General features: G+C 39.8%; 2 protein-coding genes across 2 annotated transcripts; both read right to left on the bottom strand.

Annotated features, from left to right (window-relative positions):
- Window positions 1–94: 94 nt before the first annotated feature.
- On the bottom strand, window positions 95–7,672 carry LOC118095172 (vomeronasal type-2 receptor 26-like). The gene is made up of 6 exons (XM_035136215.2): window positions 7,521–7,672; window positions 6,070–6,361; window positions 4,415–5,278; window positions 3,471–3,698; window positions 1,720–1,846; window positions 95–996 (listed from the first exon to the last, which is right to left on the bottom strand). Exons 1-6 carry the CDS (start codon window positions 7,670–7,672, stop codon window positions 95–97), a joined length of 2,565 nt encoding a protein of 854 aa, XP_034992106.2.
- Window positions 7,673–8,856: 1,184 nt separating this feature from the next.
- LOC148683954 (vomeronasal type-2 receptor 26-like) lies at window positions 8,857–24,638 on the bottom strand. Its single transcript, XM_088654689.1, has 8 exons — window positions 24,496–24,638; window positions 23,268–23,559; window positions 21,374–22,240; window positions 20,595–20,822; window positions 16,384–16,510; window positions 12,516–13,413; window positions 10,521–10,634; window positions 8,857–8,995 (listed from the first exon to the last, which is right to left on the bottom strand). The coding sequence occupies exons 1-8, from the start codon at window positions 24,636–24,638 to the stop codon at window positions 8,857–8,859; spliced, it is 2,808 nt and encodes a 935-aa protein (XP_088510815.1).
- Between the last annotated feature and the right edge of the window lie 180 nt (window positions 24,639–24,818).

Here is a 24,818-nt window from a genome sequence, read left to right as displayed (position 1 = left end):
CTTGAAAAGGCCAAGTTATTTACCATGTTTCCAGGGGTACATTTGAATAATCATTTCAATGGAATAATACATAAAAAGCAAAACAATTTAATTCCTAGGTATTTCTACGTATAAGCTGCTCTCTGCTGTTCAAGTCAGGCCTCAGGATAATTATGTAACATTTTGGGGCAAAGATGCAACCCAGTAACCCAGCACTGGAGGCCAAGATGGAGAAGATCTCCACAGCCACCATGTATTTCCCCTTTGTGCTCAGGTAAGAAGGAACAAAGGACAACCAAACACTGCAAAATACCAGCATGCTGAAAGTGATGAACTTGGCTTCATTGAAGCTATCTGGCAACTTCCTGGCCTGAAAAGCAACTGCGAAGCTAACAATGGCAAGAAATCCCAAGTATCCCAGAACACAAGAAAACATAATGACAGATCCTTCACTGCATTCCACTATGATTTCTTCCATGAGAGAATACATGTCCAAATGTGGGAACGGAGGAGCAGTACATAGCCACACAACACAAATGATGGCTTCAATAATGGAGCAGCTAAATACAACAGAATTGGCCAGACTTTTCCCCACCCATTTCCTCATCCTGGATCCTGGCTTGGTGGCCATGAAAGCCAGGACCACAGTGACAGTTTTTGCCAAAACACACGAAACAGCCACAGAGAAGATAATGCCAAAGGCAGTTTGTCGTAGACAGCAGGTCACTTTCTGAGGGCAGCCAATGAATAGCAAAGAGCAGAGGAAAGAGAGCAAGAGGGAGATGAGTAGAGTGTAGGTGAGATTCCGATTGTTGGCTTTGACAATGGGAGTGTCCTTGTGCTTGATGAAAATTTCTAGCACCAAAGCTGTGGCTACAGTAGAAGACAGAATCAAAAAGGTTAAAAAGATTCCCAAAGGTTCTGTGAAAGACAGGAAGTTTAGGACTTTAGGGAGGCATTGGTCTCTGTTGCTGTTTGGAAACTGGCCTTTGGGGCATTGGCTACAGTAATCCATATCTAAAAAAATGAAACAAATTTTCTGTTAGTTCCTCACTATTGAGTGGAAGACAGCCTTTGTTGTGTTCAATGCAATATGGGGGTGGGTAATTAACTATTATTATTTGAAAGAGCACTTTGTAAAAAAAACTAATTTTTGTAAGCAAATTAATCTGCTGCCAAATATTGGGGAAGTGTGAAAGCTGATGAATAACAGCCCAATGAACAGCCCAATGATGATGAAATATAGCCCAATCTTCGGAGATGTGGACTCCTCCCAAACTCTGTTTTAAAGCAGTCCAAACAAAAGTGGGCCCTTCCGATGGTGTTAAGTTTTGCTTTATTTTAGTCCAAGTTTATTTTTCATTTTTGAAATATCTACTGTCAAATACTACATAAAAGTAAAATACAAGGAAGTGGGGAGCAGAGGGGGTGTAGTTATACAGTATGGCTCAGAGGTCTACGTTTCAGCCATGCAATGACTTTTCCAGGATTCAGAATTTCCTAAACAATACATGTCATAGCATTGCTAAGTGTTCTCTTTTCACAAGAGATAGCAAAGATTACCATAGCTTGTGCTTTATAAAAACAGTTTTATGGAGTTAGGTCCTTCTGGTGTAACATGTATGGAATCTGCTTCATAACTTGATTATCATAATCTGTTTTCTGTTTTGCATAGCTGAAAGTAAATCTATTGAAAGATGCAGTGCATTACGTAATCCATTAGACATTTTGTGCCCTTACCCATTTGGTTTGAAATCTTCCCATATGGGCATGGAGTACAATCATAGCAACAAAATGGCTCCCCTTCCCTCTTTTTTCTGCTGTATCCTGGATAGCAGTAGTCATTACACGCTGCAAGGGGCTGCACCTATTGATAAAAAGAGGAGAAAAACAAATTGCTGTTGTATTCAAGTACTCTGTGGTGGTGTAAATAAATTTGTTTATAATAGAAGTGAGGTTTCTAAGGCTGTCATTCTATATACATTTAATGCTTTTACAGCACTTCACTGTAAGTAAATGGAAAGTTTCTAACCTTGCTAATTATTGGGGGGGGGGGAAGAACCCACAAAAAAACTTCAGGTTGCAAAGGAATCTTGTCATAGATAACTTTCATATTTAGTGAGATTTCAAGCATGAACAGATGTCTAGCATGAGAAGAGTTGTTTTAACCCATTAGTTCATATTTCAATAAAATATAGAAAAATATAATTTGAATTTTAGACATAGGAAAGCAGAAAGGTAGGGAACAGCTAGAATCAATGATAGACAGCCTATCAAACCCCTATCCCTGCTGGACTCTTGTCAGCTGGTCAGAAGGTCAGGGGACAGCATTTAATTTTGTTTTTATTTGGTATTCCATAAGCTTTTTCTTGTCTGCTGTTTTGATTTCCCCTCTCATTGATCACCATCATATGGGAAAGTATAAATACAGTGGTACCTCTGGTTAAGAACTTAATTCGTTCCAGAGGTCCGTTCTTAACCTGAAACTGTTCTTAACCTGAGGTACCACTTCAGCTAATGGGGCCTCCCGCTGTTGCCGCACCGCCGCCACATGATTTCTGTTCTCATCCTGAGGTAAAGTTCTTAACCCGAGGTACTATTTCTTGGTTAGCGGAGTCTGTAACCTGAAGTGTTTGTAACCCGAAGTGTTTGTAACCCGAGGTACCACTGTATTGAACTCTTTCCCTGTTAACTTTTTGTAATGGTGCTGGGGCTTCCTCACGAGTAATCTGCTCCAAACTCTGTAGCTGGTTTTTACAGAGTTTTATTTATATACAGTGGTACCTCTACTTACGAATTTAATGCGTTCCGAATGCACATTCGTAAGACGAAAAAAATTGTAAGTCGAATCCCATAGGAATGCATTGGGAGAAAAAAAGTTCGTAAGTAGAAGCAACCCTATCTAAAAATTCGTAAGTAGAAAAAAATCCTATCTAAACCGCATTCAAGATGGTGGATGGAGCTCCATTCGTAAGTAGAAACATTCGTGAGTTATTTGTAAGTAGAGGTACCACTGTACATATATACAAGACAGAGCAACAAAAAGCATGACTGTACTATCCCGAATCAGAATCCGGAAGCACCGCCCTTCGTGACTTCCACCAACAGAACACACTGGGCGTTCGAAATTTCCTCCTCTCTGCACGCCTTTTTTCACTCCTCTGTTGTTGGGGTGATGGGGCTGCTGGAGAACCTTCCCCACTGGAACTGCCTAGCTAAGGGGCTGGTGCTGACTCCTCTGGCACCTCCCCTTCCTGAGCTCTCTGGTCTGACCTTCCAACACATCCCTCTGAGGACCTTCCCTCCTCAGCATCCTCAAGGCTCTGCACCGCTTCCTGAGGGTCAGCACCATCTCCTGCGGACAGCTCCGCATCACTGCTATCCAGGGCTCTTACTGCATCGGAGAGCACTTGTCCCCACTTCCTGGACTCTCCGCTGACCCTTGGTGGTCCCCTGACACATTTTCTGCAATAACTATGTTTGAATCCCACCTGATTAAATGTGTTGTGCCATTTGATAACCTTATCATTGATTGTGAAGTCTTGATCTGTTACAGCCTCTGGATCCATCATCCCTACTTTCACACTTGCAAACGATTGGTTTGGGAAAGCTACCCAGTTTATTATGTCAAATCCAGCTGCTAATTCACCCTTCTCATTCAAAGACACTATATCACCAGCGCTATTGTTAAATATGATGCTTCTCAGGAAAGGATGAATCTCGAATGAAAACAATCAAAGGCAGATTTTACAAAATAATCAAAAAGGAACAGGATCATTCTAATATATCATTCTAATTTTAATAAGCTCCAGTCCCTGACTATACAGGCAGAGACCAGTTTAGGCATGTCTGAGATGTGCATGACCACACATGTGTGCATCGGACCAATCCCAGAAATCACCTGAAAATGTCATGAAAATGTCACAAAAAGGGGCAGAATGGAGTGGAATAGGGTGTCCTTATGTTCGCTGTCTGTAAATATGGTCATTCCTGAAATAATTAGGTGTCAATGACAATAACAATAACAGAGTATTATATTTGACCATAATAATTCACAGAGTAAAATCTATGAGCAATGGAGTAAGGCCTTTTGTAGGGTAGATCAGCATTACAGAAACCAAGGTAGATGTGAAAAAGAGGAAGAATGATTCTATGAGATCATTGCTGAATGGATGCAGAATCTGTGACCCTTCTGATTTTTTTTTTGATTTTTTTGATTTGGAACTATGACTCTCATCATTTGTGACCATTGATCTTGCTTTTTTGGGCTGAGGAGAGTTAGAGTCAGGTAACCTCTGGATGGCTCTAAATCACCCATTGTTAACTGTGAACCCGTGTTCAAGAAAAAGAAACATTTTCTTAGGTGTGCTCTAAATTGTGTGCCATCATACACTAAACTGGCTATTAGAAGAGTACTCCTGATTTGAAACATTACCTGCCAAGGTTGTAGATTTGAAACATCCAATCTAGCTCTGTCCTGCATTGCTCTGTGTTTTGACCTGGATGAGTACATCTTATGTAAACTATGTCCTATGGCATGGACTGCATTGTAGATGCTGTAACTTTGGCCAGTCATACTCATCTCAAAGAGTGTCCCAGGGAGGTTGTCCAGCTTTTCTTCACCAGTGCAACTATCAGACATTTCCTTGACCTCCTTAGAACCAGAAAATGAGCAACTGAAAGCCTGTTCCCAGAAAATCCTAATAAAATCATCTCCTTTTTCTGAGTTCGGTTGTAGGCGATGAAGGAATTTTCTGAACCCTGGCACTGCATTTGAATGTATTGCAAAGCTCAAGGTACCGTCAAAAACTTGTATATCAATAGCCCTGAGCATTGTATCCAATGAGAAATCCCATTGAGCTGTAATAACCCATATTTTGCCTACTGATGTCTCTGCAATGCTTTTCAATGTAACATATAAATATATTGTCCATGTCAAACATGTTATGGTGGGATTTTCTGCATTTACGATCAGCACTTTGATCTTGGAGTTGGATAGATAGCAAGCCCTCTTCAGAATGGAATCAAATGAAAGCTTCTCTATAGCCTGAGATACAGATGGAGTTTTTTCATTGAGGGCTATACAGATTCCATGCTGCAAAAGCATTGGCATCAATTTCTGTACAAACTGTTCTCCATTATCATCATCCATTGTAAGGATCCCAACCCATGTCCATTGGAAATGCAGAAGAAGCTGGACAATCCCTGTATACTGATATTCTTCACTCGGCACCATTCGATAGAATGAAGGCAGCTGGTTTTTAACATCCATCACTGGAGCAATTATACAATAGGCAAGCTAAGCAAAAGGAGGAAAGTCTTTAAAAATCAACACAATAGTAAAATTACACAAATAATGTCATGTGAAATGGCATCCCAGCATAAAACACTAGGTTAAAGTCTTGATTTCCCTCTGCCAGCAGCTGGAACATCTTAATGGGGCTTGGATCTACTGCAACCTTACACCCACTTAGTCTACACTGGCATCCTTTAAACCAGCTTTTTTGTAATGTATAATATGGTTCTGTGGTGTTCTTGACTGCTGTAGAAAGTACTTCATATATCTTTAACATTGTGTCTCAGTTCCCACACTACTGAATGGAATAGGTATTAATCATTCCACTTACAGAAATATTTTAAACTAAGAAAATATCCAGGTCTTCAAGTCTCTAAATGACTCCATTATTTTTGGATAAAGATATCACATTTCCCTGTTAAGAAAGTATTATAAACATAGAGAACCTGTAGCCTTCAAGGTGTTGTAGGATTCTAGCCCTAGACACCTAAGGCAAGTCTTGGGACTTCATTTCTCACCCCTTATCTGTTTTTCTGATTGTAATCTGACTTGATGAATTCCACACCTGCCCACCCAAATCTGACCATTTTATTTGGCAGGTGATTTCAAAATATCTATCTCCATCTAAATGTTCAATAGATTAAAACACACAATTATCTATTTCTCTCACGGGCTTATAGTTGCTTGCAAAAGAGAAAATAAATGGAGACAATAGACATTGAGTTTTAGGCTAAATAGTAAAAGAATAAATATTATATCACACTAGGTTAAGATGTATGACCCATGCATGTTACCTGTGGAATCTTGTAGATGCCTAACAGAGTAGCCATGTAAAGGGATATTTCAGAGTCAAGTCCTCCAATGACCGCTATCAGATTCTTTTGCTTATCACATTTGAAGTTCGGAATAATCTTTTCCTGGCTGGAAAGAAGTTTCAGGGTGTTCTGATGAGTCATCCTTGCATTGATATAACTGTCGTAAATGTGGAAGCCAAAGGTTGCATTCGGTAAAATTTGGGAGTTTTCATTGATCTCCTTGATGGCGAATACTGAGGACAGAACATGCTGGTAATACTTAGGCCTTGCTCTAAAGGAAGAGTTTTGTTATGTTTAAGACATATATTGAGCCATCAACTATCAGTTCATTTCAGTATATTCAACGATATACGAAATGAATACTATATAACATCTTACTCTTTTGATTTCAGAGGGAACATAAAGGGCATGACACATATTTCTGCATTAAATTAATCATTCCAAGAAGCCTTTAAATTTGGTTGGTTTCATTCATCTTGATTTATAACTGCTTGCACAAAAATCCAGGTGACCCGTCAAATCAGGTAGTAAACCCATATATGAAGCCTTTCTGATTAAAATAACATGGAAGATTATAAAGACTGCTAAAATACAATGCAAATTAACAAAACACAGCATAATCCAGCAGCATGACAAAAATAGAGCGTGGATTAATTTTAGGAGTGTGCAGCCACACAAATATAGGGTGGCTGTTTCCCTACACAGTTTGAGCTGCAATGCCAACAAAGTAACCCAAGCTGGATAAGGGCCATCACAATGCTTTGTACTGCTGTGTCACTGTGTTTTTCTGTGCATTATATGCACAGTATGTCTGTGTTCCTTTACTCTATGTCCTTGGACCTTCCTATTATTTTAAAAATAAGAGGGGGGGTCAGCAGAGGTTTTCTTTTTTTCTTTGTAAAAGGTAAAATGACTTTGCAGGCAGCATTAAGTCGAGCATCACTTAGAAATGCCTAATGAAGGATCTTTCCTCCCCAAATAAGCAAGTGATTCGGACACTAAGCTGGCTAATATTTCTTCTACTACTTCCATCGCTACTTCTTAATGTATAAACAAAAATACACACCACTCAGAGTGAGGTGGAGGGGGGAGTATATTGAAGAAATGCTAAGCAAATAATGTAGAAGAGAGTATGCTGGGTTGCAAGAAAACTGTTAGTTATATCTTTAAAGAAATCATCCCCACATAGCTCTCTGATCATGACAGTGGCTATATGTATAATCAGTGCTTTTTTTTCCCCTAGAAAAAATAGGTGCTGGTACCTACCATGAAGTTGTTACAGTAGTGTCACACTTTTTAACAACAACAAAAGGTGTGCTGGTACTGCGTACCCTTGAGTACCCCCCCTAGGGGAAAAGCGCTGCATATAATCCACATGCTGCTGTTCTAGTCTGTTCTAACACATGTAGAGGGAAAGAAAATTCCCTTACATAAGTCGATCAATATCCTTTATTGTGGGGATTTTGTTGAAAGCTATTTCTTCAAATATGAAGGCATACTGAGTTGCAATTGTTCCAATGGTAAAGTCACCAGTCTGATAATATTGATGTGAGAGCTGGAAGGGTTCGCTCAAGCTACACATAGCAGTGTATGCCTTGCACACCTTTTGAGGGAGCCACAAACTGAGCCCTAGCAAAAGAAATGTCCTAGTCATCTTTGACCACTTCTTGGCGAGGAATATCCAGCTTTTATCAATAATCCAGAAGCAGCTTGGTACAAACACCTTTTGTCAATAGTACTAAATACTTATAATACATGGAATTTCCCTGCAGCCATTCATATTTTCTGGGATATTTTACAACAGCCTTCAGTCTGTGCTGTTAATTCGCAAGGGGTTTGGCGAAATGGATGATACCAAGTAAATAGTTATAATTAAAGGGTCTGTCTCCCAAGAGAATTGCATTGTTCAAGATACCTTTTGCAGCAAAAGAACCAAAGAAAACATGTTTATTTAATTTCAGCATAGTTTACAGACAATCTTATATTGCAATTATGCCAACCGAGTTTTAATTCAAGCCGGGATTTTGCATTATGTGCCAATGTATTTCCAGTAATATCTTAAACTAATGTTGTGATGTTATAATTCAACTAGAGAACTCAAGAAGGGGAAGGGGGAAATGTGGATAACCGAAAGGCAATGTTGTGGGATAATTATCTTAAGGACAGAGACGAATCTGTGTAAAGCCCTGTTCATACATTCTGAAAAAATTACATTTACAATGTTACACATTGTAATAAAACAAAACCAAGAGTTACTGAGAAAAGATATTATTGTTTTATATAAATTTGGATGGATGGCAGACACATTTTCATTGACATGACAAAAGCATCTATGTCCATGCCACTTCCATGTACCATAATAAAAGGTTCCTCACAAGTTTCCCAGCACTTCCCTATTGGTGAGGACCAGCTCCAAGATAAATGATTGCCTTGTTGCTGCTTCTACCATTTGGGAAATGAAATTGTCAGTTAGCCAATGGAGGAATTGGTTAGACCTCATCTTCTTGGCAGAGTTTGAGTTCCAACAGAAATCAGGGTAGTTAACATTTTCTGTGACTTTTCAAATGTTTCATAATCTGCTCTAAGAAGACATCATCCAAGTCTTCAGTCTGGCTTGGCACTCTATAACAGACACCCACAGTAAGGTCACTGTTGTTTCTTTCTCCTACAATTTTTACCCATATACTCTCAATCTGCCTTCCATGATCCAGGTCATGGATCTCTTCATAATTGTACATATCATTTGCATATAATGCTACTCTTCCTTCATTGCTTCCTGTTTGGTCTGTTCCTTTTGAAGAGGTTATGCCCCTCAGTTTCAACATCCCAGTCATCAATACCATCCCACCAGGCTTCAGTAATGTCTACCAGGTCATACTTGGGATATTTGTTTATTTCCCATACTCTGTGCAAGAAGACAACAGAAACCATGAGTCATCCCCTCCAGCTGCTTCTTTCTTATAGTTTCTTGCTCTTTAGCAGGTTTCTGGAGCACCACCTCAGTTTCCTGTGCATCAATGAAGCTATCACCCCCAGTACCAGGTGTTCTTCTGTTGTCTGTAATATTATCTCCTTCCCTCCTCCTTTTAGTTTAAAACTCTCCCAAACAGGTTTGTGAAACTCTTAGCAAACACATTGCTGCCGATTGCTGTGAGGTGCAGGCCATCTCTTGCCAACAGCCCTTTCTCAAGGAAGCTGAGACCATGGTCCAAGAAGCCAAACCCTTCCTGATGACAGAATCTGTGCAGCCAGTGGGTTACTTCCAGTGTTTTTGACTCTCTTCCCATACAAACCACCTTCTTAGTGTCTCAATAAATGAAACTGATTTGCAAAAATGATACATGTTAAAAATATGAGAGGCACTGAACACTCCTTTGTAATTCAAGAAACCTTTAATAAAAATAAAAATAAAAACAACAACAACACACCACCTGTACCCTAAGTCCCTTCAGATTCCAGCCCATATGTGTTAAATGTTGATGGCCTTGTTTGGAAGTATCATTTGTAGAGTCAACATTGTAAACTGTGATCATACCTGTTTTGGGATAGAGGTTTGGGATAGAGGCCAATCACACGAGATGAGCGCTGCAACCCCAGAGTCGGTCATGACTGGACCTAATGGTCAGGATCCCTTTACCGCCTTCTGGCGGTTCCCTCACTACGAGAAGCCAAGTTACAGGGAACCAGGCAGAGGGCCTTCTCGGTAGTGTCACCCACCCTGTGGAATGCCCTCCCACTAGAGGTCAAAGAGAACAACAATTACCAGACCTTTAGAAGGCATCTCAAGGCAGCCCTGTTTAGGGAAGCTTTTAATGTTTGATGGATTTCTGTATTTTAATGTTTGATGGATTTCTGTATTTTAGAATTTCTGTTTTGTTGGAAGCCGCCCAGAGTGGCTGGGGGAACCCGGCCAGATGGGCGGGGTATAAATAATAAATTATTATTATTATTATCTGACTAAGAATTCCACCCAATGCCTTATCCACCACTCAAGGCAGCTCCTTTGCTATATCACCGCCAAAGCAGCCTACAGCTGCAACCAATTTTGATGCCCCTACATAGATCATTCAGCCAACACTCATTTTCTGCAAGAGAAAAGATTGACTGATTTTCAGACCAATGGGTTGCAGGATATCCCAGACACCTCTGCAACTGGTTGGGGAATTCCCCCGGTGTCTGACCTCATGATAGGGAGGCCTTTGTACTGTGAGGCTGGAGGTCTGATGTCATGAGCCACAACTAGTGCCCACCGGGATGATGGGTAAGCAGCCAATATGAGAGAGTCAGAAGCAGATTATAGGTCAGGAAAATAAATCTAAAATGAGGAAAATGCAACCAATACACAATGATATGTATTCAGTATGTAATTCTAATCAGTCTAAATGCAATTTTTTAAAAAAGTCAGTTTTTGGAACAAAATGTCTCCTTACATAAGTTCAGCTGCAAACTTTCTTCCGGGATGTGCATGGAAAGGTATTTCATCAAATACACAGCCAAACTGTGAAGCAATCACTCCAATAAAGAAGTCCCCTGTTTGATAATAGCTGTGTGGGATATGGAGCAAATCAGTCATGGTACACATAACAGAATGTACAGTATACACAGCCTGAGACAACTTTAGACACAGTGAAAGCAGCAGCAGCAACAGAAATATCCATGCCATCTTGGGGTGATGTTTGTCACATAAGCTCAAGTTTCTACCTGAAATTCACAATCAGCCAGGTTAAAAGGCCCTCCAATTCAATAGCTCTGGGTTTTGCTTTTGTTTTGGTAAAGGGATCCTGCTGAAATTCAAATCGGGGCAGCCCTGCCTGTTCGGAGCTTCTCACCCCCTTCTGAATAGCACAGAGATACCTTATGTAAGTTTTCTCACTGCACTATTGATATCTGTTGCCTCAGATAATCCACATAGGATTTGAAAAGAGGGGGAAATGAATCCTAGCAATCTGAGATGATTACAGGGTTCAAAATCTTACCCTTGGGCATTGTTATGTGCAAAATAACAGAGCAAAATGATAATATGTGCTTGTCAAATTTCACTGGTACTGAGTGGTCTGTGTTTGTTGTGTAGAGATTTTTCAGACCGATAGTAAAAATGGTAGACAAATATTAAAGCTTTCGGTTGGATGCCCAGATGTCATTGGGTTCAACTTTTACTTTAATATAATTGCGCAAATGAAAGTTAGTTACATTGATGTCTTATATTGTGCCTTTTTGTTTGCAATTTTAACCAGGTCTGTGAATGAATTTCAGTAATGCTGTATATTCATATTCAGTTGGATCTCATACATTCAACAGCTTTAGTTGTTCTGTTAATATTTATTACTTCATTCCCATTATCAGGCAACAATCCACTTCTTTCAATACACTTATTTCTTGATAGAAGTAGGAACATATCAATATCTCTTACCTCCATATTTATCCAGGAAACAGCAGGAACATTGGGTTGAAACACTATTGTTGTTGGGGTTTTTTTTTAAAAAAAAGATATATAGAGAGAGTATTTCAAGCCAAATCTTCCTCCAGTAGTCAAAAGATATTTGTGCTCATGTTATCTGTTTTGCATCGAGCTTATGGCAGTTCCACTGATGGCAGGACCTTACTCCCCTCTCCTACATATGTTTTATAAGACTGACATAGGTGCTGTAGACGTTGAATGGAATCCAGATTTTTTAATAAAAATTGTTGATGTGGTATAGAGCTTAAGTAATTTTGGAAAGCCACTCAATATCACTTGTGCGGAAGTCCTATTAACATATGCATATTTTTGTTATCTTTTTTAAAAAACAAAACAAAAACGAAGTCAATCATAAGGATCTCAATTATTAGTAAATGTATTCTAATTTCTCTTAATTAGATTATGTTTGCTGTTCAGATCAGACCTCAGGATATTTATGTAGCATTTAGGGGTAAAGATGCAACCCAGTAACCCAGAACTGTAGGCCAAGATAGAGAAGATCTCTACAGCCACCATGTGCTTCTATTTGATGCTTGTGCCTATATAATGAAGGCACCAGGAGAGCCCCCCTGGGGAGAGCATTCCACAAACATAGAGCCACCACATCTTCCTCCAGCTCATGACTTGCTAATCATGTTGCATAACTCCAAATTACCATTCTAAATGTTCCCTACCCTAAAACACGGATATTGTCTTTTAAACTATAATCCCAGCTAGGGAGGGAGGAAACCCATGTACAGGTATGATTCTATAATTTGCAAATGAGATTTGCTATTTTTCAAAAGACTGAAGTATATTATTCCACAAGACAAAATTAATTAGAAAGAGATGTAATATCAAAAGTTCATTGAACAGGAAAAAGAAGTGCTTATTTATATATTTCTTCCAGGAAGCATCACAATTTAGATTCATAAAAATTATGCAATAAAAATTAATTGGGGGGGATCTGAAATTAGTAGATCATTACCAATTCCTCCTAAATAAGTGGTCTTTTCTGTTCAAGTTAGGTTTCAGTATAATTATGTAGCATTTAGGGGCAAAGATGCATCCCAATAACCCAGCACTGGAGGCTAAGATGGAGAAGATCTCTACAGCCACCATGTGCTTCCCTTTGGTGCTCAAGTATGAGGGCACAAAGGACAACCAAACACTGCAAAACACCAACATGCTGAAAGTGATGAACTTGGCTTCATTGAAACTGTCAGGCAACTTCCTGGCATGGAAAGCCACGGTGAAGCTCACAAAGGCCAGGAGACCCAGGTAACCAAGGACACAATAAAACATTGTGGCAGACCCTTCATTGCATTCAACGACAATTTCTTCAGCCAGAGAGTGAAAGTCAAAATCTGGGAATGGTGGAGCTGTGCATATCCATACAGAACAAATACTCATTTGAATAAAGGAGGAACCAAGAAGAATGAAATATGTAAATCTTTTCCCCACCCATCTTCTCATTGTGGAACCTGGCTTGGTGGCCACGAAAGCCAGAACCACAGTGATTGTTTTGGCCAATATGCATGAAACAGCCACTGAAAATATGATACCAAAAGCAGCTTGTCGTAAGTAGCATGTCACTGTGTGAGGCCACCCAATGAATAGGAAGGAGCAGAGGAAGGAGAGCAATAAGGAAATGAGGAGAGAGTAGGTGAGTTCCCGATTGTTTGCTTTGACGATGGGAGTTTCTTGATGCTTAGTAAAGATTCCAAGTATGAAAGCTGTGATCAGAGAAAATGACAGAGCCAAGAAAGCTAAAGTGAGCCCTAAAGGTTCTGAGAAAGAAAGGAAATTGAAGGCCTTTTGAATGCATTGATCTTGGTCTTTGTTTGGAAATTGATTTTCTGGGCATTTGAAACAATTGTCCATATCTGAAAAAATGAAATAAAAGAGGCATTAATAGTCACAAGCACTTGTCATTTCTTCTTCTTCTTTTATAACAATAACAGTAACAACAGCAACAATAATTTATTATTTGTACCATGCCCATCTGTCACGGTCACTCTGACTTGCACATCACCCCCGGACGTTTCACGGTCTATTGATGATGTGCCAACGACAAAGTAAATACCTTCAGACACTCACACACCTCAGACCAGGATAAGGTAAAATAAAACAAGATGATTTATTGTGTTCATAAGCTTAATGGTTGCAGTACAAATCTTAGATGTTCCAAATTACAGGTGGTTCCTATACCGGCCTATTACCTCTAAATATAAATTACCGGCCTATTACCGCTAAGTCAACTAAATAAATATTTGTAAATAATCACACAGCTCTGTATCCTGTCTGCCTATAATCACTATCTAATGTCCACCTCAATATTAAACCAGCTCTCTCTGCGAATAACCAACCAACTCCTAACTCCACACCAACTCAACAACCGACTGACTAACTGACTCCAGGGGTGGGGTTTTTTATACTCTCACAGAGCCCTCCCCCCTGGGTTCTCAGAGTTCTACTAAGATTAACCCTCTACAACCTGGCTAACTTTTAAGCTGATCGCTACACCATCCGGCTGGGTTTCCCCAGCCACTCTGGGCGGCTTCCAACAAAGAATAAAATACATTAAAATGTCACAAATTAAAAACTTCCCTAAACAGGGCTGCCTTCAGATGTTTTCATGAGCTTGTTGGGAGGTTCTAGCAGGGGAGCGCAGCTATCATATATCCTTGACTGAAGAACGGTACACTCCTTCTATCTGGGATGGCCGTCCTCTTCCACCGAGCGCACAGCTTTGGGAGGGACACACATGGAGCGGTGAGGGAGGGAGGGGACACCCGCCTAGTCAGCCAGATCAGCCGAATCAACCTTGGCAATCAATGGGGTGACAGATGTTGCAGCCAGATCGCCCTCACATCCACCTTCAGATGTTTTCTAAATGTCAGGTAGTTGTTTATCTCTTTGACCTCTGATGGGAGGGCATTCCACAGGGTGGGCACTACTACCGAGAAGGCCCTCTGCCTGGTTCCCTGTAGCTTTGCTTCTTGCAGTGAGGGAACCGCCAGAAGGCCCTCAGTGCTGGACCTCAGTGTCTGGGCAGAACAATGGGGGTGGAGACGCTCCTTCAGGTATACTGGGCCGAGGCCATTCTTTTGACCTTTATTGCCCAGTGCAAAATGAAGTGAATGCATCCATTTCCAATTTCTGCTCTGCTGTTCAGATCTGTGTTTATTTGTTTGTTTTAGTTAGTCAAGACACATATATGAACTATAGGAGAGCAGAAAATATATATATTAAGTAAGTGAAAATCAGTTAAATACCGTAGACATTTTATAAAATAAACTAAAAAAAGGTAGTGGGCATCTGTAATGTAGAATGCAATTTTGAGAGAAAGACCAAGGACACAACCCTATACCCACTTACTTTGGAGGAGGTTCCTCTGAGTAAACATGTCTAGGATTACATCCCCAAAAACTTGAGATTGGAGTTTGGGCTTTGTAAGCTAACACCACTTTGAGTTACTGACTGCTATTTTCTGCAGATCTGCTATGGGGCAATTAATATCACTTGTGCATAAATTGCTTTCACTAATGCACAACTTGTATATTTGCTATGTTCTACAATAGCAACACTAAGACTAAGTGGACATGGACAACCAGTGCTACCACCCCCTGTACTAGAGGTTAGTTAGAAGGCAGGCAGGTGGGGGCTGACTAAGCGCAAACTAAGGTTGGTAGGGCAGTACCCTACTAATTGTAATTTACCAGCCTCCACTGTTTTCAAAGTTGAAAAGAGGTGTTTGAAAGTGGCTGCAGAGTGCGGAACAAATGTTCAGTAAAAATAAAACACATCCATTATCCAAACCTGGCTCACAGTGAAAAAGTAAGTTCAATACTGGACTCACCAACATTCTGAATAAAAGTCAAGAAAAATGGAAAGTACTATGAAAATGTGAAAGAAAAACTTGAACCTATTTTACATGAGAATCTATCTATCTATCTATCTAATCTATGTAAAAGGACGCCGTTCGTACGTGTAAGAGAGAGGGCTTGCAGAGAGCAGCCCACTCTGCTTACTTAAACCAGCTGGGAGAGCAGCAGCGAGAGCAGCAAGTCTGGGAGGGAAAACCAGGAACAGGAAGTGGTAAAGATGGGTCCAGGGCTCTGCAGAGTCCTGGAGGGTCAGCTCCAGGTTGGTAGCAGGGAAGCAGGGGAGGAGCTAGCTTCAGCAGGGGCTGGAAAGGAGGGAGGAGGTAGAACGGCACCTCAGGAGCCTGGTTTGGGACCACGGAGGACCCGTAGAGCAAGGAGGAGGGGCGTTTGGATGCCCAGTCTTAAAAGGGGGGTCAGAGCCCACGAGACGCCATTGTGGGCTTCTGCCCCATGCAGAGCATACATGATTTGAGACATCTCACCACTGTATATAACATGCACAATAAAACTCTGAAAAATCTAGAGGATGTGTGGAGTGCTTACTCGGGAGTAGCCAACACCCATCTGTGACAGTACGCATCCAACTACCTCAGAAACCGCTTGACCGACTGCATTGAAATTTTGACACAACGTTCCATGCGAATATGGGAGTGTTTGCATATACTTAGATTATACAGATGTCACACCTGTCACAGGTAAAAACATCCTTTTTTTTGAAAAACAAGGAAAAAAAGCGACGATTCCACTGGTACTGCAGCTACCAAAGCTTCCCTCTCCAAAGCAGCTCAGCTGAGGGGGCTCGCCTGGGTGGGGTGTGTGGGGAGGACAGGGTTGGGACGGGTCACGGGTCACGGGTCAGGACGGGTGGGGTGAGTTGTAGGGATTAGCCACAGCAATGCATGTCTGGGTACACCTAGTGAAATATAAGATGGAGTATCTTATACCACTACACATGATGTCTCCTACCCTTTTGGTTTGAAATCATCCCATCTGGACATGGAGCACAGTCATAGCAACAAAATGGCTTCCCTTCCTTCTTTTCTCTCACATAGCCCAGGTGGCAGTGGTTATTACACAGAGCAAAGGGCGGTACCTATTCATAAGAAGATAATAATGTGTGTTTTTAGCTTTTAAACAAAGCAGTCAATAACATCCTTTCTGGTCTTGAGAAATGGTATTGGGACTGATGGAAAGAAATCATGAATTAGACAGTAGGCAGATGGGCAGAATCTTGGAAAATTATTGATTGGGCAAGTAATTAATATTAAAAATGGTGGTGTCATTTCGGGTGAAAGTGTGTTGAATTCCCCCCCCCCCCCAGATTCCACAGAAAAGGGAGGCAGAGGACTTGCAAGTGTTCAAGTTTCCTTTAGGCTACATATTTACATTGTTTACAACAAGACCAAAATTATAAATATTTCATGGTATTCATAATATAAATGGAAACTGGTGTTCCAATTATCGTAACATTTGTTAAGATCTAACCAAGTGATAGCAAAGAGTCCTGATTAGGGATGATGAATAAATTTAATTTGCATTGAAAAGTAAATTCACTTCTCACACAGATATTTGCACTTCTCTGAATTTTGCAATGCAGTTTCACAGGCCATGATTTATGTACGAAAAGACATACCAATGTAAATTCTGCATAAAAATCCTATATTAGTGAAAATAATGTTAAAGTGCATGGCATTGGGGAAATTTGTTTTCAAAATATTTATATTGGCAAGAATGCACATATGCACATTAATACAAATTTGCTTATAAACTCTTTTCCTGAGATTTTTTTTAAAGCAAACTGAAAATGAGGAGAATTGTACTCAAGATTGGAGATACGAGATACTGAGAAAAAACAAAATTGCCATATTTGTTAATTCCTATCCTTATTCAGTATGTATTCCAAAGGTGTGATGCGGAGCACCTAAATCCAAGATGCAGAAACAGGAATATTCTATCCCCACTGAGATGGCTCTCAGGCAGAAAAAGCTGGGTAAGATATACTAGTATTCCTCTGACCTTCAAAGGCTACTTCCAGTTAAACCAGATAGCCTGACTCAATATTCAACAGAGTTGTGTTACTATGTAGCAATAGTAACTATTCTGGATGAAATTGGCACTCTATTGCACCACTCCTACAGTTTGTATTGTGTAAAAAATTAGAGGGCCAAGGATGTGTATAACCTTTGAAACTTTAAATATATTTATAATTTTAAAAGAATAAAAGGCTTTTACATTTTTTTGAAACATAGAGATATAGTCACCAGAAGGCCAAGACGGCGGCTGTGAGGTTGATTAGCTAGTTAGAGTAATTTACAATCCTGGCCTCATAATATTTTACAATGTTGCTTGCTAGGGGTTGTTGTTGTTGTTGTTTAGTCGTTTAGTCGTGTCCAACTCTTCGTGACCCCATGGACCATAGCACGCCAGGCACTCCTGTCTTGCACTGCCTCCCGCAGTTTGGTCAAACTCATGTTCGTAGCTTCGAGAACACTGTCCAACCATCTTGTCCTCTGTCGTCCCCTTCTCCTAGTGCCCTCCATCTTTCCCAACATCAGGGTCTTTTCCAAGGATTCTTCTCTTCTCATGAGGTGGCCAAAGTATTGGAGCCTCAGCTTCACGATCTGTCCTTCCAGGGAGCACTCAGGGCTGATTTCCTTAAGAATGGATAGGTTTGATCTTCTAGCAGTCCATGGGACTCTCAAGAGTCTCCTCCAGCACCATAATTCAAAAGCATCAATTCTTCGGCGATCAGCCTTCTTTATGGTCCAGCTCTCACTTCCATACATCACTACTGGGGAAACCATAGCTTTAACTATACGGACCTTTGTCGGCAAGGTGATGTCTCTGCTTTTTAAGATGCTGTCTAGGTTTGTCATTGCTTTTCTCCCAAGAAGCAGGCGTCTTTTAATTTCGTGACTGCTGTCACCATTTGCAGTGATCAAGGAGCCCAAGAAAGTAAAATCTCTCACTGCCTCCATTTCTTCCCCTTCTATTTGCCAGGAGGTGATGGGACCAGTGGCCATGATCTTGGTTTTTTTGATGTTGAGCTTCAGACCATATTTTGCGCTCTCCTCTTTCACCCTCATTAAAAGGTTCTTTAATTCCTCCTCGCTTTCTGCCATCAAGGTTGTGTCATCTGCATATCTGAGGTTGTTGATATTTCTTCCGGCAATCTTAATTCCGGCTTGGGATTCATCTAGTCCAGCCTTTCGCATGATGAATTCTGCATATAAGTTAAATAAGCAGGGAGACAATATACAACCTTGTCGTACTCCTTTCCCAATTTTGAACCAATCAGTTGTTCCATATCCAGTTCTAACTGTAGCTTCTTGTCCCACATAGAGATTTCTCAGGAGACAGATGAGGTGATCAGGCACTCCCATTTCTTTAAGAACTTGCCATAGTTTGCTGTGGTCGACACAGTCAAAGGCTTTTGCATAGTCAATGAAGCAGAAGTAGACGTTTTTCTGGAACTCTCTAGCTTTCTCCATAATCCAGCGCATGTTTGCTATTTGGTCTCTGGTTCCTCTGCCCTTTCGAAATCCAGCTTGCACTTCTGGGAGTTCTCGATCCACATACTGCCTAAGCCTGCCTTGTAGAATTTTAAGCATAACCTTGCTAGCGTGTGAAATGAGCGCAATTGTGCGGTAGTTGGAGCATTCTTTGGCACTGCCCTTCTTTGGAATTGGGATGTAGACTGATCTTCTCCAATCCTCTGGCCATTGCTGAGTTTTCCAAACTTGCTGGCATATTGGGTGTAGCACCTTAACAGCATCATCTTTTAAAATTTTAAATAGTTCAGCTGGAATATCATCACTTCCACTGGCCTTGTTATTAGCAGTGCTTTCTAAGGCCCATTTGACTTCACTCTCCAAGATGTCTGGCTCAAGGTCAGCAACCACACTACCTGGGGTGTACGAGACCTCCATATCTTTCTGGTATAATTCCTCTGTGTATTCTTGCCACCTCTTCTTGATGTCTTCTGCTTCTGTTAGGTCCTTACCACTTTTGTCCTTTATTATGGTAATCTTTGTACGAAATGTTCCTTTCATATCTCCAATTTTCTTGAACAGATCTCTGGTTTTCCCCATTCTATTGTTTTCCTCTATTTCTTTGCATTGCTCATTTAAGAAGACCCTCTTGTTTCTCCTTGCTGTTTTTTGGAAATCTGCATTCAGTTTCCTGTATCTTTCCCTATCTCCCTTGCATTTTGCTTGCCTCCTCTCCTCCGCTATTTGTAAGGCCTCATTGGATAGCCATTTTGCTTTCTTGCATTTCCTTTTCCTTGGGATGGTTTTCGTTGCTGCCTCCTGTATAATGTTACGAGCCTCCATCCATAGTTCTTCAGGCACTCTGTCCACCAAATCTAAATCCTTAAACCTGTTCCTCACTTCCACTGTGTATTCATAAGGGATTTGATTCAGATTGTATCTTACTGGCCCAGTGGTTTTTCCTACTTTCTTCAGTTTAAGCTGGAATTTTGCTATAAGAAGCTGATGATCTGAGTTACAGTCAGCTCCAGGTCTTGTTTTTGCTGATTGTATAGAGCTTCTCCATCTTTGGCTGCAGAGAATATAATCAATCTGATTGCTTGCTAGGGGTTATCAGAGCATATAAATAACCTTGCCCTCTGCAGAAAAGAGAAAAACTGGCCAGCTGTCAGCCCCTATGTTGGTTTCTGGTCTATGGCCTACGACTCTATGGTTTAAGCCATGACTGCTTAAAGTGGTATGATACTCTTCTAAATGTGTAGTGCCGATGAGATCTCAGTTCAAGTAAACTAACTCCTGGATTGCAGCTTTATGTCACAGAGTGCTTACTTTTTTAGTTTTTAGTAAATGTACAAATATTTGAAACTCATATTTTTGTAGAACCAAGCAATTGTCAAAATCTACTTCATAAGAAAAGTTTGGTGCATAGCTGCCAAGTCTTCCCTTTTCTCGCGAGGAAGCCTATTCAGCATAATGGAATTTCCCTTAAAAAAGGGATAACTTGGCAGCTATGGTTTGGTGGCATAATAATATGCTTGATTCAAGTCCTAGGGATTGGAGTTTTTTTTTTCAGTGTAGCAAAATTTTGGAATACTCTACTATACACTATTGTATCTCAGAATCCACATTTTAAAAATACAATAGTGTCCCTCTTTTTTTAAAAAAAAAATGGTAGTCCAGTCTCACCTGATTAAGTGCACTGTTCCACATGATGTCCTCCTTATTCAATGTAAATTCTTGGTTTTGTGATGCCTGTGGATCCATTCTTCCTACTCTCACTCGTAAGAAGGATTGGTTTGGGAAAGTAACCCAGTTCATAATATCAAATCCAGCTGCTAGTTCACGATTCTCATCAAATGAAACTGTCTCACCAACACTGTTGTTAAATGAGATGCTCCTCAGGTAATAGTGAAGCTATGCAGAATGAAGAAAAAGCAGGCTTTACTAAATGACAAAAAGGGACAACACAAGAATACATTTTTCTTGCTATGGTGGGGAAGAGGACTATAAAGATCACTCAATTGAATTTTCAAAGTAAATAAAGTGCAGAATCAAGCAATACAAAGTTATGTTTCTTTCTAGTGACTAATCAATAGCCACTGCTAGCAAGGCAAGAAAAGAAAAGAAAAATGGCCACAGGTGCACCATTATGTGGATAATGAAATTTCTTCTTTAAACTAGGTTTCAGAAAAGGAGTGTGTCCACACTACAATTTTCAGAAACATATAGATAATATGTATTTATATATTTGTTATTGAAATATTTTTATGCTACCTTTCAAGGAAAACAGAATGGATAAATACACAAACACAAAACAGTCGTTAAAATAAAATATGCTCAAGCAAAAGAAAATGAGCAAGCTGGAAGAGGTAGCAGTTTTAAACAGAGGTGAATATTGTGTGCTGGTTTTATTCTGTTGATGTATTCCAACTGACCAGATGATTATTCTGGGTGTGAAATCTCACCTGCCAAGATTTAAGATTTTTATGACCTAGTTTACTTTTCTTTGACATGGCTCTGTGTTTTGACATGGATGAGTGTATCCTATGCAAAGACTGTGCGATGGCATGGACTGCATTGTAGATGCTGTAGCTTTGGCCAGTCATGCTAATTTCAAACAGGGTCCGAGGGAGGCTCTCCGGCTTCTCCAGGCCCGTGCAACTGTCCATCCTTTCCTTGTGCTCATTAGAATCAGAAAAGAAGCAGTTGAAAGCTTGCTCCCAGAAGATCCTGATAAAACCATCTCCATTGGCAGTGTTAGGATTCAATGTCTTTAGGAAGCTTGTGAAAGTCTGTATTTCATTTGAGTGGATTGCAAAAGACAATGTGCCATCAAAGACCTGTATATCAAAATCTTTGTGCAGTATTTCTGGCGAAAAATTCCATTGTGCTGTCATAATCCACACCTTTCCTATTGAAGTCTCTCTGATACCTTCTAATAAGGAAAATAAATATATAATCCATATCAAAGCTGCAATGGTCTTAGGTTCTGCACATACAATCAGTACTTTGACTTTTGAAGTGATGAAGCGAACAGATGTGGTCCGAATGAGGTCTAATGAACTGAAATTCTCTATAGCCTGAGATAAGGATGGCATTTTTTGATAGAAGGCTGTACAGATTCCATGCTGAGAGAGCAATGGGATCAAGATCTCCATAAATGTTTCTCCACTCTCATCATCTGTTGCAATAATCCCCACCCATATCCACTGGAAATGTAGAAGTAGTTGTGCAATTCCTTTGTATTGATAGATTTCTTTGGGAACCATTCGGTAGAGGGAAGGAAGCTGGGCTTTAATACTCCTCAATGGAGCTAGTACGCAGTAGGCCACCTAAGGGAAAATAGGATTAATTTCAACATGATGATCAGAAGTCAAACTAAACTGCTGAGATATATTCAAAATATCTGAAGGCAGGATAATTTTCCAAAATAGAAATATTCTTCAGTATTTAAATTTGTTCTCATAATATAAGAAGTGAAAATATAAAAGGCTTTGTTCCAATTTCTGCATACCGGTGTACTTTTGCCATTACTAAATTCCATCTTCTTTTTATTTTATCAAAATATCAGATAGGAAATATTCATTTTGAATTATGTTGGTCTTTTTGCAGCCTGTGCAAAATGTATTTTGCCTTAATTTTTTTTTTGTGTGTGTGTGTGGTGATACATTTTGTTGTTGTTGTTATTTTATTAGTACCCTACCCATCTGACTGGGTTGCCCCTGCTACTCAAACATTTCCCCATGTGACAAAATTATTCATTAATATTTATACACTTTCTCTTTTTGGCCTGCAGAACTACAACACCAAAAGATATCTAATATCTCCATTAGATATTTTATTTTTGGAGGAAGGTTGCAAATACATAATTAAATGTGATTAAATGTTGATCATTTCTCTCCACATAATTCCTTCCTACCTTGGACAAAATATGTATGGTTTGAGGCATCCATATTAAAAACATGCATACAGCAAATCGATTGGTTATTTTAAAAATGTCAGAATCACTTCCCCATAATCTTTGCAAATCATAAGATCAAAATATCTTAGAAATTATTTCCACTGCTGGATATGCTGCTGCAATCAAAATGAAAGAAATGTATAGCTCATTGCTCAACATATACATATACACAAGGAAAAGAAGTATAAATGATTTTTTATTTTTTTTTACTCCATGGATGCTGTGATAAAATATAAGCAAAGACTTGGGCTTTGGAATGAATTACACATTTTGTCCATGTAATATTTTTCCCACTCATAAAGAATGTAAAAGAAATAAAGTTTAGAAAATGCCAGGGAAGGGCTATTCTATTAGATTTTTTTTAAAAAAAAGCTTCATTGCACACACACTTATCCTACCTGTGCAATTTTGTAGATGTCTAAGATAATAGCCATGTGAAGGGTGATGTCAGAGTCTTGTCCCCCAATAACAGCCATCATATTCTTTTTCCTGTCACATATGAAGTTAGGGACAATTATTTCTGTGCTGGACAGAAGCTTCAGGGTGTTCTGATGAGTCATCCTTTCATTTGTGTAGCTATCATAGGTGTGGAACCCCAGGCTGATGTTTGGTAGGATCTTTGGATTCTCATTGATCTCTTTCACAGCAAATGCCAAGGATAGGACATGCTGATAATTCTTCGGTGTGGCACTAAATTAAAATTTGCATCTTGCGTAAGACAGGTATCTAACCCTCAACCCTTCATGTTATCATCTGCCTGTGAGAATTACCTTGCTTATATCATTTTGGCAGCAAACGTAATTAGGTCTTAAGTTGCCATATTTTCTAATCTACAAGAAAAGTAAGTATATATTGATACTGTAGATAAACCTTCTAGCAGTTGTAGTTTTATGATATGGTGTAAGTTCTACTTACATCTGATACAAAATGTGCAGTTGCACAATTTCTCTAATACTGGAACATGCTGCCAAGGCATCTGCTATGGCCAGCAAACATGCATCAGTGGAGCAAACAAAATGAGCCAATCATGGGTGGGCAAGAGAGGAGAAACTTTTAGCCAAACCTGGAGTCAATAGAAGTAATTTCCTTCACACTGAACTTTTTTTGTTTTTTGTTTTAAAAAGCTGCCCTAGCAATGATGATTGAGTATATAATATGCTCAGTACCCAAGCACTACTAGTATATAAATACAGCACATAGATTGTTTTCTGCAGATGACAAGATGATGAGAACAAACAATATTGGGGTATGTCATACTGGCCATAGATTGCTCACATTCAGTAGCCAAGCTCAGTCTGTCAGCCTGTCTTTTCTTTATTTTGCAAGCAAAAGTCCTAATGCCCAGACTTCACTGGTGCAAAAATATGAGTCCTGTCTGCCAATTGAAACCTGCATTACTAAAAAAAAAAAAAAGGAGGAGGGAATGTGCAGCAAAAGTGCTTTCCACTCATATGTGGTAAAGCAAACTGATGCAGATGAATACAAATACTATAGTGTAGATGGGATATTGTGTACACGTTTGAATAATCCATTCATTTTAACTGCAGTTACTTGCATGGCTTCTTTAGATTGTATATGACCTAATCTTGTGTCTATTTGGGCAGGTGGGTGGTGGAGAGTCCTTACAGAAGTTGTTCTGCAAACTTTGTTTTAGGGTGTTCAGTAAAAGATATTTCATCCATTATACAGCCAAGCTGAGAAGTCATCTGTCCGATAAGTACATTCCCTTTCTGGTAATACTCATAGGGGAGCTGGAAGAGATCGGTCATGATACACATAACAGTGTCTTCCTTTCCATCAGCGGAGGGCAGCTGCAGCCACAGAGAGAGGAATAGTAACCACATAGACATTCTTGTCTCTTAGGGTAAATATCGACCAAGAATTGGGTTTTCTGTCTGCTATGAACCCTCCACTACGTTGTCACAGTCTTTCTTCTGTGGCTCCAGATT

This window comes from Zootoca vivipara, chromosome 12, assembly GCF_965207765.1.
Source record: "Zootoca vivipara chromosome 12, rZooViv2.hap1.1, whole genome shotgun sequence".
Taxonomy (NCBI): Eukaryota; Metazoa; Chordata; class Lepidosauria; order Squamata; family Lacertidae; genus Zootoca; species Zootoca vivipara.
This window is presented reverse-complemented; position numbering and strand designations above follow the sequence as displayed.

Coding starts and splice junctions, on each gene's coding strand:
- LOC148683954 (XM_088654689.1), bottom strand. CDS start 24,638: ATGACCGATCTCTTCCAGCTCCCCTATGAGTATTACCAGAAAGGGAAT. Junction 20,823..21,373: donor AAAATCTTAAATCTTGGCAG/GTGAGATTTCAC, acceptor CATTCTGCATAG/CTTCACTATTACCTGAGGAG. Junction 13,414..16,383: donor GATGATTTCAAACCAAAAGG/GTAGGAGACATC, acceptor TCATTTTTTCAG/ATATGGACAATTGTTTCAAA.
- LOC118095172 (XM_035136215.2), bottom strand. CDS start 7,672: ATGTGTAGCTTGAGCGAACCCTTCCAGCTCTCACATCAATATTATCAG. Junction 5,279..6,069: donor GCATCTACAAGATTCCACAG/GTAACATGCATG, acceptor CCTTTTGCTTAG/CTTGCCTATTGTATAATTGC. Junction 1,847..3,470: donor GGCACAACACATTTAATCAG/GTGGGATTCAAA, acceptor TTTTATCAATAG/GTGCAGCCCCTTGCAGCGTG.